This window comes from Macaca fascicularis, chromosome 3 (genome assembly GCF_037993035.2).
Source record: "Macaca fascicularis isolate 582-1 chromosome 3, T2T-MFA8v1.1".
Taxonomy (NCBI): Eukaryota; Metazoa; Chordata; class Mammalia; order Primates; family Cercopithecidae; genus Macaca; species Macaca fascicularis.
Window position 1 is genome coordinate 15,654,085 of NC_088377.1, and position 16,711 is coordinate 15,670,795.

At 43.6% G+C, this 16,711-nt stretch overlaps 1 protein-coding gene across 27 annotated transcripts in view; it reads left to right on the forward strand.

The window, feature by feature from the left end:
* TIAM1 (TIAM Rac1 associated GEF 1) overlaps positions 1-16,711 on the forward strand; it is a 441,123-nt gene that overhangs the window by 331,421 nt on the left and 92,991 nt on the right. For all 27 annotated transcript variants that reach the window (XM_045389226.2, XM_074034149.1, XM_065541421.1 and 24 more), the window contains 4 exons: positions 1,008-1,232; positions 3,347-3,532; positions 9,861-10,007; positions 14,512-14,586. In XM_045389226.2, the coding sequence (XP_045245161.2) occupies positions 1,008-1,232; positions 3,347-3,532; positions 9,861-10,007; positions 14,512-14,586 (633 nt within the window). The remainder of the gene's footprint in view (positions 1-1,007; positions 1,233-3,346; positions 3,533-9,860; positions 10,008-14,511; positions 14,587-16,711) is intronic.

Below are 16,711 nucleotides of genomic sequence, written 5' to 3' on the forward strand. Positions count from 1 at the left end.
ACCCAGAATTTTATTTATAAGCCAACACTCAAATGAGTCAGAAAACTAAGAAGGTGCTTCAAAGGAAAAAACAATGAAGTGTTTTTGTTTTTGTGCATGAAAAATGATGTTAGTAGCTCCTTTAGTATTGTCGTGGCTGAATAGACTATTTCTTGAGATGCACTAACTTCTGAGCATTTGTTTCACCTCTCTGGACTTAAGAGAATACCTGAAAAGGTCCAGTATCTCCTCACCTGTAAAAACTCATTGATTGAATTCCTAAAGAATCATTAGTAGTGAGTTATCACACACGTGCTGTCTCTTGAAAACTATTCTGACTTGCCTTTCAGAACACCGAGTCACACCAGTCCCACTTAGGTCACCATTGGTGGGTGTTGGTCACCATTTTCTTAATGCCCATCTCAAACAGGCCACTTTTAGCACGTGGAGTGTTGTTGGGCGGCTGCAATTCTTAGAGGCTCCCATGGAGTCCCCAAAGACGGTATTTCTTCTGGCTACCTGACCGCTTCCCCAGCCCTAGTTCTGTCTTGCTGCTTAGCACCAGGATAGGACCTTTGGATCTGGGTTGCAGTGGTTCACGAGGGCAGGGCTGTTGTAGCTTCCTGTGTCAGTAATGTCCCTCAGTCCCACTCATGCCCTGTAACTGACCAGACTTATCTGGAAACCGACCTTTACTTCACAGGCACCTTCGTGAGTAGATACCAAGTTGTCTGTGTTAGGAGTGTCACTTTCACATGTGAATTCAATAAGTACATTGAGTGAGCGGATGTGGTGGCTTCATTCAGGACAGCCCTTGAAGGGGAGGAGGGGAGAGTGGGCATCTGACCTGAGACTCACTTTTTGTTACTAATTTCCTGAAGGAAGAGGAGGTGAGGTTAGCCCTCTCCATGGGTGTCTAGACCTGTCACCTCGACTGGCAGGCAGTGCTTCTCTGGAAATGCTCCGGTTCATTTTTCTTAAGTTCCTAAGAGGTGCCTTTTTCTTCCTGCCCCTTCTTCCTGGTACAGACCACTAGCCAGACGGAGCTCGAAAACTGGATCACCGCCATCCACTCTGCCTGCGCCACTGCAGTCGCAAGACACCACCACAAGGAAGACACGCTCCGACTCTTGAAATCAGAGATCAAAAAACTGGAACAGAAGATTGACATGGATGAAAAGATGAAGAAAATGGGTGAAATGCAGCTGTCTTCAGTCACTGACTCAAAGAAAAAGAAAACAATATTAGATCAGGTAATCGTTCTTCCGTGTTTAGATCCAGACAAAATTGTTAGGTCTCTTTGTTTTTCTTTTTTTGCTGTTTTGGAATCGTGAAACATCATCAGATATCTCCTCAACAGCCTGTCATCCAGGATGCTGAGTTCTTTATTGTGACTGTCGGTGTTCTTCACTCTGTTCGTAGCTGATTGTTAACAACTAAATGTAACAATATTACATTGAATGAAAGACAGAAACCCAATAGAGGAGCCCCTGGCCCCCACCAAGGATGTGCTGTTCTAGGGGATCTGTGTAACTGGAAAGTTTGCAATTTCATTTCCCATATTATCAGACTGACCTGGAGTTCTCTTATGGTGGGGACTCATTTCTGACTCCTCAGTAAATTTTGAATTCTTAATTTGGAAAAGGTAAAGTACATTCAAAAGATATATCTGGCTGGGCGTGGTGGCTCATACCTGTAATCCTACCACTTTGGGAGGCTGAGGTGGGCATATTCGTTTGAGCCCAGGAGTTCAAGACCAGCCTGGCCAACATGGCAAAACCCCATCTCTACACAAAAAATACAAAAATTAGACACACCTGTAGTCTCAGGAGGCCGAGATGGGAGGATCACCTGAGCCTGGGAGGTGGAGGCTGTAGTGGGCCAAGATTGTGCCATTGTACTCCAGCCTGGGTGACAGAGCAAGACTATCTCTCTATATATCTAGATATAAATACATATATATATATATATATAATTGCTTTATATGTACATAAGTATATTTCATGCTAAACAGAAAAGATTGAGTGAAATGAACATAGAACATTTTTGCCTGCTATTCAGCTGTCAGTAACAGCCATCTGGTAGTGTTTTGACACTTTGTCCTAATGCTTAGGAAATAATTGCATGAATAAATGATATTTAAGTATTTGAACAATTGACATGGGCCTTCCACATTTCTCTCCCTCTGGGGTTTCCCTTTGTTACCTGACATTGTGTTTTTTTAAATTGACGCAAAATTCACATAATGTAAAATCAACCATTTTAACACGAACAATTCAGTAGCATCGAGTATGTGTACAATGTGGTGCAGCCACTACCTCATCTAGCCCTGAAATGTGTTAATCTGCACCAAAAGGTAACCCCATACCTGTGAAGCAGTTGCTCGCCTCTGCCCCCGTTTTGTCTTCTTGGATTTGCCTATTCTAGGTGTTTCATGTGAATGGAATTCCACAGTACGTGGCCTCTTGTGTCTGGCTCCTTCCCTGAGCTTCATGTTTTGGAGGTGGATCCACGTGGTAGCATACATCAGCACTTTACTCCTGAGTGCTGGCTGAATCGTATTCTGTTGTATGTGTACACCATGTTGTGTTTATTGGCCATTTGTTGATGGACATTCGAGCTGTTTCCACCTTTTGCGAACAGTGCTGCTGTGAACACGTGTGTACAGTGATACTATATTTTATCGAAGCACAAAGGGAGATTTCAACCATTCATCATTATCTGTCAGCATCACTGAGCCTTCGCTCTATGCCAGACCTTGTCCTTAGGCTTGTATTATCTTTTTCAAACATCCCAACAGCCTTATGAGGTAGGTATTATTTTGCCACTTTGAAAAATGAGGGAATGTCTCAGAGACATGCTACAGCTGGAACTTTGTATTCCAGAGCCTAGGTCTCCACCGTCTTGTGTTCCGCTTCCACCCTTTGTTCCAGGCTACCACGCTCTTCCCAAAAGCACTTGGTCAAGTGCTTCTAGCCTTTAATTCAGCTCATTCTTCTTTATATGAAAACCCACCTCTTGTTAAGTCATATAGTTCTCTGGTGATGGAAATCTCTACCTTTTTACTTCTTCAGTCTTGTGTTTGTGGCCCAGAGCTTGGAGTTGACAGACCTATCATGCCCCCAGTACGAACTCCAAGATAGGAGGGAACAGAAGAACTTGTCATTTTCTATTTATGATGCTGAATTTATGGCTGTAGATCTTTGCAGAAGGAAACATAAGTAACTAAGAAACTTAGGTACCTGTTGTTTATTCCTTAGGATTATAGTGAATGCCTTTACGACATGTAGATTTGTATAGGATGAAAATATTAACATTTGTTTCCCGTGTTCTCACTTTTGCTTTTCCCGTGTTTTCACTACCGTAGATCTTTGTCTGGGAGCAAAATCTCGAGCAGTTCCAAATGGACCTCTTTCGTTTCCGCTGTTATTTAGCCAGCCTGCAGGGTGGGGAGCTGCCAAACCCCAAAAGGCTTCTTGCTTTTGCAAGTCGACCAACGAAAGTGGCCATGGGCCGCCTTGGAATCTTTTCCGTATCATCGTTTCATGCCCTGGTGAGTAGAAGCTAATGAATTTTTGAAAAACATTAAGCTTGACACTTAATCCTGAGCAGGACTTGACAAGAGTCTCCTAAGTGTTTTTCGAGCTTCCTGCTGTGTGTGGATTTCTGAAATGCCCTCCTATTGCAGTGGATGCAAAGTTCCATTTAAACCTGTCCAAAATATATTACTTAAGCATCTCTTGATGGGGGTGGCCTAAGCTGTTGTGCAAAGAAAATATGAAAGGTACCATCTTCAGCGTTGTTCACATGTAGTATTTGTTGATAGCTCTTGTCGTCTTCAGGCAGTGTCATGTTTGGAACCCAAATACCTATTTTTTATATTAACTTTGTGGTAATGGTGAGTGGAGTGCTCACTCTCATACATCAATGCATTCTCAGGCTAGGTATGATGGCTCAGCACTGCGGGAGGCCAACGCAGGCGGATCACCTGAGGTCAGGAGTTCGAGACCAGCCTGGCCAACATGGTGAAACCCCGTTTCTATTAAAAGTACAGAAATTACCTGGGTGTGTTGGCACACACCTGTAATCCCAGCTACTCGGGAGGCCGAGGCCTGAGAATTGCTTGAACCTGGGAGGAGGTTGCAGTGAGCCAAGATCGTACCACTGCACTCCAGCCTAGGTGACAGAGTGAGACTCTGTCTCAAAAAAAAAAAAAAAAAATACACACACACACACACACACGCATTCTCATTCTGTCTCTTTCACTCAATCACTCACATACACATAATACATACACCATATATGGAACACAGATCTCTTTGGAGATCTCCATTTCACTTTATTTTTACTGTTGTTTTGATGACCACGGATACCCGATGCATTAGAGCAAGGCGACCTCTGTGATTCGCCGGCTGAACATATGCGTTGCTTGAGGAAGGGAATTTCCATCTGACCTCTACGGCGGCAGACTGTGTAGTCGTGTTGTGTGTTTATAATCTGTAATTTCATGTACTTGCTAAATTGCGAGCAGCTTTGTGTACTTTTGGCTCCTTCTCAAAAATTGCTGTATGAGTAACATGGTTTTAGTCTATCCAAGTCGACACCCACTTAAAATGTACTGCACCTTAGCACATTTGCTAGGGAATTAAATGTTAAGTCTCAGGTTCCAGAAACAGCTTTGTAAAACCTTAGCTGTGCTGTTCTTCTCTTGCTTTGTCAGCTGTACCCTTCGATTGCATTCAGAGCTATAATTCAGTCAGAGGCGTTTGTATTCTTTATAAATAGATTAGCATCATCATTCAGATAATTAGGGGTAGATTTACATTTTTAAAGAAGTCTTAAACCAATTTCTGGAGTTATTAAAACTGGCATCCTGATTTGTTCTGCTAATTACAGCTCAGCTCTTGGTCTCCCTGGCTACCACCTCTCCATACAGCTATTAAACCCTGTTTTTTCAGTAGTGGGACAAAGTGCTGTGTTGAATAAACTTACAAAAGGTTTTCAGTTTTTGACTCCAGATCTATTTCTCGGAGACCTGGACACTCATTTTTAACTTAGCCAAATCTCAGTTCACCTATTCTGCAAATCAAAAACAAACAAAAAAAACTAGGATAGAAATTCTATCTCCTCGTCAGAATATCATCCATTGAGGGCACATTTTTATGAAGGGAACTCGTGGTGTCATTGAGGTACCATCTGTATTAGTACTAAACCTTGAGCATCGAAGTGGCTCCCTCCTCTTACTGTACCTTCTAGATTTTGGAGAAAATAATTTTGCTTTCTCCCTAAAACTTGTATGCTTTCATTATTTTCTTCAAAGTCATTGGGCGCAACCTCCCTGAGAAAGTTACCGTTTTACTCTTCCATAATTCATCTTCGGATCCTCTAATTTCCTTCGTCTCAATGCCTGTGATGTGTGTGTATACTTTTCTTTCAAGGGGCAGGCTATTAAAATTTGGCCAGCTGGGCCGGGCGCGGTGGCTCAAGCCTGTAATCCCAGCACTTTGGGAGGCCGAGACGGGCGGATCACGAGGTCAGGAGATCGAGACCATCCTGGCTAACCCGGTGAAACCCCATCTCTACTAAAAAGTACAAAAAACTAGCCGGGCGAGGTGGCGGGCGCCTGTAGTCCCAGCTACTCGGGAGGCTGAGGCAGGAGAATGGCGCGAACCCGGGAGGTGGAGCTTGCTGTGAGCTGAGATCTGGCCACTGTACCCCAGCCTGGGCGACACAGTGAGACTCCGTCTCAAAAAAAAAAAAAAAAAAAATTTGGCCAGCTGAAGATGGGGATGGGAGAGTTAGTTACTCTGAGGTGTTTTGGTCAGTGGTTTTAAAGAGTATTGAAGTCCATACGTTCAACTGTCTGTTCCTTTGTTGGATTTTTGCTCGCTTTGTCAGTGATACAAGTCTGGGTGTTTCAATATGTTCCTGCAACTTCTCTTTTCTGTGAGGGGTTTCATTTCAGACAGAACAAATCAGGCGAGCCTGTTGGGTGTCTGTTCCTATTTGTTGCTTTAGCTCCTGTGGAAGATCCTGGGCAGGGAATTTTACAGTCTGATTTATTAGGGACTCTTATTTTCTTTCCCTCCTCTCCTTGTCATTTGACCCCTGAGATTTTTTTACTCCTTGGGGTTGAAACATTCTTCAATTTAGTCTTTGTCCAGATTTTTTTTTTTCTTCTTTTCAGTAGGGGAGGAGGAAGGAGGAGGTGTGAGGGTAACAGGGCTGGGTCGGGGAGAGTGGAGCTACAATTGAAGTAGCATTCACTGAGAAAGCTTCCCGTAATGCTGCGTGATTTGCAGTAATTAACTGAAGGGCCCCCGCTGTACTCTTTGAAAGAAGGTTATCATTGTTCTTGTTTGCACAGATGAGCAGAATGATAGAGTAATCAGGTTCAGGCCACAAAGGGAGGCATTGTCTGGGCAAAGATCATTGAGAAACTCTTGAGCTCTGGTCCAGCAGTTCTTCTGCCAGCCCTTTTTCTAAATCCCTTTGCTCATTTTGAGTCATTATTGTCTTGGAGGTAGTGGTTACTTTTGCAGTTTACAAGGCTCCAAGCAATTGAGAATACTGCTTATAAGAAACTTAAGTGAAGTGTTTTGTTAAACAGGCTAAACTAACTAGTCAGCTGGTTAACTGAGAATATTTTTGGGTGTATGGATTTCTCTTTCATGCTCTCTTTGTCTGGAAATTGTAAACTGAAGAGTTACCTTTTCATTGTTGTCACCATGTGACATAGGGATATGCTTTTGCTTTGTAGTATTTATGTATTTATTTGTTCAAGCAACAAATATATGTAAGTGCCTGGCATCTGTCAGTTTTATCCTTGTGATTAGGACTATAGTGAACAGCACAGAGTTTCTGTCCTCCTGAAGCTTTTATTCTTGTGGGAGAGAAGGGTAAGAAATAAGTAAACAATTAACTAGACACGGTAAGTACAGGTATTGCTGTGTGTATGAAGAAAGCAAACGGTAATATATGTCAACATATTTATATGGCTGCCTCTATGTATGTGTCACTATTAATGACTGGATTTGTTTGTAAAATGACTGTATGACCGTGAGGCCAAATGGACATTTTTTTCCTCTAGAATTTAAATTTTTTTTTTTTTTTTTTTTTTTTTTTTTTGAGACGGAGTCTCACTCTGTCGCCCAGGCTGGAGTGCACTGGCCGGATCTCAGCTCACTGCAAGCTCCGCCTCCCGGGTTTACGCCATTCTCCTGCCTCAGCCTCCCGAGTACCTGGGACTACAGGCGCCCGCCACCTCGCCCGGCTAAGTTTTTGTATTTTTTTTAGTAGAGACGGGGTTTCACCATGTCAGCCAGGATGGTCTCGATCTCCTGACCTCGTGATCCGCCCGTCTCGGCCTCCCAAAGTGCTGGGATTACAGGCTTGAGCCACCGCGCCCGGCCTAGAATTTAAAATTTTTAACACCATTTATTCAGTGTTGACATAGTCATGTGAGCCTATGCGTGTCTGCATGTTATAATTTATTCGTTTTACAACCTTTATTTACCTTTAACGGAGAAAGTGATGAAAATAGAGAAAATTTTTGCATATCTTACAGTGTGTTTGTCTTGTGATTTTGTTCCCTGTGATATCTCCAGTGTAATCTTAGATTAAGATCTTTCTCGTGAAAATTCCCACCAGTGTCTTGGATACCACATTTTTCTATGCCCTGATCTGGGTTTTTTTGTTTCGTTTTGTTTTGTTTTTAACCTGCTAAGCTGAGAAAATGCAAAATGCAAGACCTCTCAGCTCCCTCATCTTCCTATTTTTGTTTGGGTCCAAAAACCTTCCCCCTAAATACCCTTGTAGAGAAGCTGTTTTGATTCCTGTTTTTAATGTACGTAGGGGTCCCTGCCAATCCACCCATGGGGCTTCTGCGGTGTTTACATTGTCAATACTGAAGCCCCAGAGAGGCATGCCTTCCAACCAACACGCTGACTGCTGGGAAGGCCCCTCATGTTACCAACAGTGCCTCATCCCCTACATTGCTGCCAATTGGCATCTGTCACATCGGGAGCTGCCTGTGTGGGAATCTACAAGTAGGTTCCAAGACATTCACCTCTGGCAACAAAAGAGTGGGTGGAGAAGTTTCATTTCAAGTCTGACTCGCTGTTCCTCCGGCCACTCCCTTTTTTCTGAAAGGCAAGCCCGTGGGTGGCCCGTGGAGACACCTTCTGGCAGAAGTTCCCTTAAGTTCCTGGGACTTTGCTTTTGCCACCTGTAGGATAAAGTTCAAGCCTGAATGTTTTGCCTGGGAGGACTTTCTGGAGTCCTTGCGGAGATTCTACTTGAGCAGTTATCCTGGTGACAGATTGACATTTAGGGTGTTCCCTTGTGAAATGCTTCTCTGGGATCACACCACTGGACTCCAGCCTGGGCGACAGAGCAAGACTCCATCTTAAAAAAAGAAAAAGAAAAAGAAAAAGAAATGCTTCTCTGGGTTGCTGGCACATTGTAATATCTTGACAGAGTTTAGCTTTTGTTTGACAAAAAAATACAAGTTTTCTTTCCCATTTACCTAAACATAGGACATGTAAGTGATGCAAGTCTGGTAAGGTGCCTTCGTCTTCAGTGAGCCCGGTCCCTTTTGTCTTGTTATCTGCCATCCTTGAAAAGGCTTGGGTAGGGACATCCTCGACCGCAACACACACCTTCCTTTTATCAGGAAAAAGAAAACAGATAGGATAGCGGAAAGGATAACAGAAGACCCCCTACCATTGAGCACAGTTCCTGAAAGTTGCAAATAGTTTTTTTGCTTATGTGCCATTGACCAGAACTTAAGCCCAATCCATGCCCTGCTGCAAGGAAAATAAGTCATCTTGGACTTAGTGGCTGCATGCTCACTTACATTTGAGGTATTTGAGATTTTCCTTTTTTTTTTTTTTTTTTTTTTTGAGACAGAGTCTCGCTCTGTCGCCCAGGCTACAGTGCAGTGGCGTGATCTCAGCTCACTTCAACCTCCACCTCCTGGGTTCAAGCAATTCTCCTGTCTCAGCCTCCCAAGTAGCTGGGATTACAGGTGACTGTCACCACGCCCGGCTAATTTTTGTATTTTTTTAGTAAAGACAGGCTAGTCTTGAACTCCTGACCTCAGGTGATCCACCCGCCTCTGGGATTACAGGTGACTGTCACCATGCTGGCTAATTTTTGTATTTTTTTAGTAAAGATAAGGGTTTCACCATGTTGGCCAGGCTGGTCTCGAACTCCTGACCTCAGGTGATCCACCCGCCTCAGCCTCCCAAAGCGCTGGGATTACAGGCATGAGCCACTGCACCTGGCCTACTTTTGAGATTTTTCTGACTAAGATGGAATAGAGGATGGATATTGGGGGCCAACCATCAAATTGCCTGATTTTGAAACGTGATTATATCTATCCTAAGAAAACAAAATAGTAGAGATTGGTAATTTTAGATTTAACCTGGAAACCCAGGAACAAAACTCTGCTGTTTTTCCACTATTGTTGCTGATGCTTGAGCACCATTTTTCAGTAGAATGCAGAAACAGCTCTGTGGCATTTGGAGAGAAAGCCTGGCTCATTTCCCTTGCTGTTGTAGTTCACGCCTGTGACCAGAAGGACATGCCATTTTTGGAAACAGAACATATATGTTTTATTCCTATATTATGTATTTTTGCTGGTGATTTCAAACAAGGATTGAATTTGCCAACCTTTCATTTCCATTCTGAATCCATGAAGGGCTCTCAAAGTCCCAGTATGTCTGGGTCATGGATTAAATACTTTAGGCGTTGAGGTCAGGGTAGGCTGGCATGATGGAAGAGGGTTTTTTGAAGGGTGGGACTTATGGGGGCCTGAAGACATAGGTGAATGGTCCTGACACATCTCCCTTGTGGCTGCTTGTCCTTGCCATCCTCAGGTGGCAGCACGCACTGGTGAAACAGGAGTGAGAAGACGTACTCAGGCCATGTCCAGATCCGCAAGCAAGCGAAGGAGCAGGTTTTCTTCTCTGTGGGGCCTGGATACTACCTCCAAAAAGAAGCAGGGACGTCCAAGTATCAATCAGGTAGGTTTCAGAGCAGATGAAAAGCGAGCCCACACAGATCGATTCTGTGGCCACCTCAATTTGGGATGTATGTGTTTCTTCATTGAGGCTGAGTGTTATTTAAAATCAACTAGTTGACACAAAGAAGCTAGCTGTGCTAGACACTTTTAATAGGTAATGCATACCCATAACGTTGAACTCTACCATTAGTCTGTCACCAAGCTGCAGTTTCCCACCTGCATCCTTTCCAAACCCTTGTTAATTACAGACCTACTCAAAGCGCACAATTCACCCTGAGTCTTCAGGAAAAAGCAGGCTCTGCGATGAAGCCAAGTGGGCACCTGAGTGCAGTCTTTTTTTTTTTTTTTTTTTTTGAGACGGAGTTTCACTTTGTCACCAGGCTGGAGTACAGTGGCACCATCTCGGCTCACTGCAACCTCCACCTCCCTGGTTCAAGTGATTCTTCTGCCTCAGCCTCCCGAGTAGCTGGGACTATGGGCACGCACCACCACGCCCGGCTAATTTTTGTATTTTTAGTAGAGATGGAATTTCACCATATTGGCCAGGCTGGTCTTGAACTGCTGACCTCGTGATCCACCTGCCTTAGCCTCCCCAAGTGCTGGGATTACAGGTGTGAGCCACTGTGCCTGGCTATGCTTTTTAAGCTGCCTCTGGCACTGCATGAAAGTCATCTTCCAGGGAAATCTGATTATTCTCTGCCCTTGACTTTTTGGGGTTGACATTAAATGGGCAGATCCTCTGCCTACTGGAACGAGGAGCCAGGAATCCGAGAGAGCTCACCCACTGCCACGGCCTCCTTCTGCTCAGGTCCAGGGGCTGGAACGGGATCTCGGTATGTCATGAGGGCGCAACATAGCCTGGTGCCGTGACGGGTGTCCGCTGACCATGTGCAGCCACCCAATTCTTCCCCATTAATTTGACTTCTTCACTCGCCAAGGCCAGTCTCCTGCTGGGGTTACTTCCGGGAAGCTCACTGTCTGTTGTTATTGTCATCCTTGTCCTTTGACTTTGAGAAATGAGTGGCTCCAGAACTGCTTGTTTAGATTTGAGGGACTAAAGGTACATGAGCATCTGTAGTCTTTGGGAAGAAGAATGTCCCGTTTGTGGTGGCTGGAAAGTCAGGCCTTCAGCATTTTGGAGGTCATGACTAAGACTGCTAGTTTGACCTATTCACCCCGTGCCCTTATGCAAAGTGAGAAGACGTCATCGACTGACTTGATAGAATGATCTCTCTTTTTTTGCTCTGACAGTTCCAGCCATTAACTTACTTAAGAAATGAATTTTAGAAAAGAGATTAGTCCTGAAAGCTGATGCACTGAGTCCCTTAGCTGACTATGATACTCACTGGCTTGTTTTGTTTTGTTTTGTTTGTGACGGAGCCTCACTCTGTCGCCCAGGATGGAGTGCAGTGGTGCAATCTTGGCTCACTGCATCCTCTGCCTCCCAGTTAAAGCAGTTCTCCTGCCTCAGCCTGAGTGACTGGGATTACAGATGCTCACCACCACGCACAGCTAATAGCTAATTAGTTTTATAATTTTAGTAGAGACAGGGTTTCACTATGTTGGCCAGACTGGTCTTGAACTCCTAACGAAGTGATCTGCCTACTTCGGCCTCCCAAAGTGCTGGGATTAGAGACATGGGCCACCACGCCTGGCTGATACTCACTGTTTCAATGTGGCATTTCCCTATCCTTGATGGAACCTGCAGAGAGCAGATGAGCAAATGCTAAGCGAGCGTGAGACTGAAGCAGTTTTGCAGTTTGTCCTGTGGTCTTTGGGGAGAGTAGATCATTGAGCTTTCTTCCATGGGTTTTGCTTTTATGTAAATCTAAAGAAAAAACTGTGGAGGAAAGTCAACATTTCATCAGAAAAAATCACGTAAGAGACTTGATGGTTCTCAGTTAAAACCTGCAAAAGGAGGACATGAATGATCAGCATTTCTCTCTCTTTTTTTTTTTTTTTTTTTTTGAGACAGAGTCTCACTCTGTCACCCATGCTGGAGTGCAATGGCATGATCTCAGCTCAATGCAACCTCTGCCTTCCGGGTTCAAGTGATTCTCCTGCCTCAGCCTCCTGAGTAGCTGGGATTACAGGCGCCGGCCACCACACCTGGCTAATTTTTGTGTCTTTAGTAGAGACGGGATTTCACCATGTTGGTCAGGCTGGTCTCGAACTCCTGACCCTGTGATCTACCCGCTTTGGGCTCCCAAAGTGCTGGGATTGTAGGCGTGAGCCACCACGCCCGGCCCATTTCTCTTCTTTTGGGAGGTGGTGGTGTCACTGTGTATGTATCTTCTGCCCTGAGCGTTGGCTCAGCCCACTGCTTCTGGACTTCACAGTTTGGACTTGTTTTCTAGCAAAACCCTTTGTTCATGTGCTTCTGCTTGATTGGCACCAGGTTATGCTACTGCCCATTTCTACTGAAATATATGACTGAATTTAAATGGATTCAATAGAATGTTTTCACATTTTTCTAAAATCAAAGCACAATGTAATGTCAAACAATTCTTTTAATTTTTTCTTAAAGTATGAGTTTTTTTATTATTATTATTATACTTTAAGTTCTAGGGTACATGTGTACAACGTGCAGGTTTGTTACATATGTATACTTGTGCCATGTTGGTGTGCTGCACCCATCAACTCAGCACCCATCAACTCGTCGTTTACATCAGGTGTAACTCCCAATGCCATCCCTCCCCCCTCCCCCCAAAGTATGAGTTTTTGAGAACCTTTTGCTTAGCCATAAACATTCCAGTAGAAATCTACTCATTAATTCTGTAATTTGAAATGGACAAAAATTATGGTTTTTTGGTTTTTTGTTTTTTTTGGCTAGGCGTGGTGGCTCATGCCTGTAATCCTAGCACTTTAGGAAGCAAAGGTGGGAGGATTCTTTGAGGCCAGGAGTTTGAGACCAGCTTGGGCAACAGAGCAACACCCAATCTCTACCAAAAAAAAGTTTAAAACATTGTATTTTTTGTATGTTTTGTTTGCATGGAGGAAAGGCTTTTTCTTTTTTTTTTTTTTTTTTTTTGTTGAGACAGAGTCTCGCTTTGTTGCCCAGGCTGGGGTGCAGTGGCCAGATCTCAGCTCACTGCAAGCTCCGCCTCCTGGGTTTACGCCATTCTCCTGCCTCAGCCTCCCGAGTAGCTGGGACTACAGGCGCCCGCCACCTCGCCCGGCTAGTTTTTTGTATTTTTTTAGTAGAGACGGGGTTTCACCATGTTAGCCAGGATGGTCTCGATCTCCTGACCTCGTGATCCGCCCGTCTCGGCCTCCCAAAGTGCTGGGATTACAGGCTTGAGCCACCGCGCCCGGCCATGGCTTTTTCTTAATTGTGTACATTATCCTGATACTACATGCTATTCTGATTTTCATGATATCTTTAAGTTAGCAGGATTGATTACATTTCAAAGAAGAGACAATTTTCTATTTTTTAAATTAAAAAAACCCTATGTTGCCATGTTGAGGTAAAAAACTATAATATTCTCATGCTCTATTTAAGAAAGTATTACAAAGCAAACATTTTTATTTATAAGTATCTGGTCAGGTATATGAGGCTATAAGAGAAATGCTTCATTGTGGGTTTATCTAGCTCATTGCTTTTGCTAGTTTCTTTTATTTATATTTATATTTTTCTCTTTTTTTTTTTTTTTTTTTTTTGAGACAAGGTCTCAGTCTGTTGCCCAGGCTGGAGTACAGTGGTGTGTGGTCTCAGCTCGCTGCAACCTTGACCTCCAGGGCTCAAGTGATCCTCCCACTTCAGCTTCCCAAGTAGCTGGGACTCCAGGAACATGCCAGTATACATGGCTAATTTTCAAGTTTTTTGTAGAGACAGCGTCTCACTCTGTTGAGCAAACTGGTCTAGAACTCCTGGGCTCAAGCAATCCTGCTGCCTCAGCCTCCCAAAGTACCAGGATTACAGATATGAGCCACCATGCCTAGCCTATTGTCTTTCTTTCTTTACTTTTTTTGAGATAAGGTCTCCCTCCGTTGCCCAGATTGTAGTGCAGTGATGTGATCTTGTTATCCTCTCGCCTTAGCCTCTGGAGTAGCTGGGACTACAGGTGCGCACCACCGTGCCTGGCTAATTTAATGTAATTCTTTTTTTTGTAGAGATGAGGTCTCACTATATTGCCCAGGCTGGTCTCAAACTCCTAGGCTCAAGCAGTCCTCCTGCCTCAGCTTCCCAAAGTGCTAGGGATTATGGGCATGAGCCACCATGCCCAGCCTATTTTCTTTAAGTAGAGATGTATTATCCAGATTTGAGAGCAAACTTTTTTTTCCCCCCAACTGTCAAAGACATAGGGAAGTGATGTAGATAGAGGGATGTGTTTTTCCAGGTCTGCTCCCATAAATTATTGTACCTGCTTTGGGATTTGATGTAGGAGTATCCGAACACGTGTGAAAGGTTTTGTCATAGCCATGCCCATTTCCTTCCCCCTTCCTAGGTTTCGTATGCCCTGTTGCCCAGATTCCTTTTTAAGATGGTACTTTTGTATACGCAGGTGTTTGGAGAGGGAACCGAAGCTGTAAAGAAGTCTTTAGAGGGAATATTTGATGACATTGTTCCAGATGGCAAGGTAAAAATAATCATGTGTTTTCTTTTCTAAAAGTACCGCAAGTGCATCAACATATACATGGTGCCGTGTTGTCTTGAGCTACTAAAATTAAGTAAACTCAATATTAAAAACTGAAATGATCAGTTTTTCAAAGTTATGTAATAAGTCAACAAGAGATGGAAAATCATTTTATATTTAAAACGGAGTGGTAGCGAGAAGATTCTCCTGCTGACATCACATTTCCCATACTTACCATTCGATGTGTGAGTTTCTCACTAGAATGTAAGAGGAAATTTGGGTTCTGAATAGCTGAATATTTTATGCCATTGCCAATTTCTTTCTGTGTACAACTTCTCTTCTGAAGAGGTGTGTTCTTACTGCCCTCCCTCTCTGCCCACACATGCTGTTTTCCTCCCATTAGTTTCAAAGAACTCTTCCGATAGCGTGCTCTTTTAAAAAAGAAAAACAACAAAAACGCATTTGCCTCCCAAGTCAAGTATTCAATTAAATATTCGGCCGGGCAGGGTGGCTCACGCCTGTAATCCCAGCACTTTGGGAGGCCGAGGTGGGCGGATCACGAGGTCAGGAGATCAAGACCATCCTGGCTAAGATGGTGAAACCCCATCTCTACTAAAAATACAGAAAAAAATTAGCCGGGCGTGGTGGCGGGTACCTGTAGTCCCAGCTACTCGGGAGGCTGAGGCAGCAGAATGGCATGAACCCAGGAGGCAGAGCTTGCAGTGAGCGGAGATGGAGCCACTGCACTCCAGCCTGCGACAGAGCGAGACTCTGTCTCAAAAAAAAAAAAAAGAAAAGAAAAGAAAAAAAGATTCACAGACTTGGTTCAGCTTTGTGCTTGGATTTAACAGGGGCTTTCAAACCGCTCTGATTGAAAGCCCATAAAAATACTGATTTTTTTTTTTTTATTGGCCACTTTTTTCAGCCTCTAAATAAATAGATGTCTCTCGTTTTCAAGACCCTAGTAGTGATACTGGGAGCCTGTTTGTGTGGGGGATGGGGGTGGTCTGATGTTGATAATGTGACCTTGGTGTGATCCTCTGGTTCTCAGGCTCAGAATCAATATGACAGAACTCAGCCCTCAGTTGCCATGTAACCAAGTAGCGTCAGTCATCAGTGGCTCAGCCTCATGTTGTAGATGGAACTGAGTTTCCGAATCCAGAGTGCCATGACGAGTTCTGCTATTGGAGGGGGAAGAGAGACGAGTGGTCATGGGAAGGCCTTTTCTTTCCTTCATACCCAAACTGCTAATGAATGATGCTATCCTGGATATAAAGGCCACTGTCTTTGGAAATACTCATCCATGGCCACTGTCTGAGCATCTGTCTCTGATGAAATTTGAAGAAACTCAGTTTTTGGGCCTATGTGCAATGCAAGCATAGTTCTTGATGTTAACTTGGTCATTTCTGAGGTTGGCCAGTTCATCTTGCATACCATTATTAGTCCACATTTAGTACTGAGATATCTTCTCTAGACCACAGAACTTGAAAACTGCAAAAGTTTGTCCATTGGATTTCTATGTAGCATTTTTGTTTTTCCATTTTTCCAAGATACCTCTTCCTCCCACATCCTGGCTAGAATGCCTTGTTCTCAGAGTGTTTAGATGCAAAACTTGGGTTGATTCAGTGCTAAGGGGCATTTATTTAATGTGGCACGCTGGAACAGAGTCAGAAGATTCCAATTATAGTTAATGGAATTTGGGTATGTTGATTGCTTTTTGACGGTTCCTTCCCTGGAGTCCAGCTTATCTGCTAAAGCAACTCTGTTCAAAGTCAAGGCTGAAATTACCCTCCGCAGTTGGGTTTAGTTTAGTGGCTTTTATTAAAACATTTTCCCCATTCTTGGATCCCATTTTTCTTATGAAGGGAGGTTGTATTACCATCTCTCAGCTTTCATTGGGAAATTTGTTTCTTCTTGTAATTTGCTGATACCAGCCTTGTTCTTACTGATCAGTAGGTACATATTTACCAACTAGTGGCCTGCTTATAAATCAATAATGAAGTCCTATTACTTAGCATATATTGAACATCAATATTATGTTTACATTGCTGAAATCTAACATCATTCTTTCCTTGCTTACTTGTTGTGGGGGGTGGGTGATGGTCTCCTAACATTGTATCAATCTAAG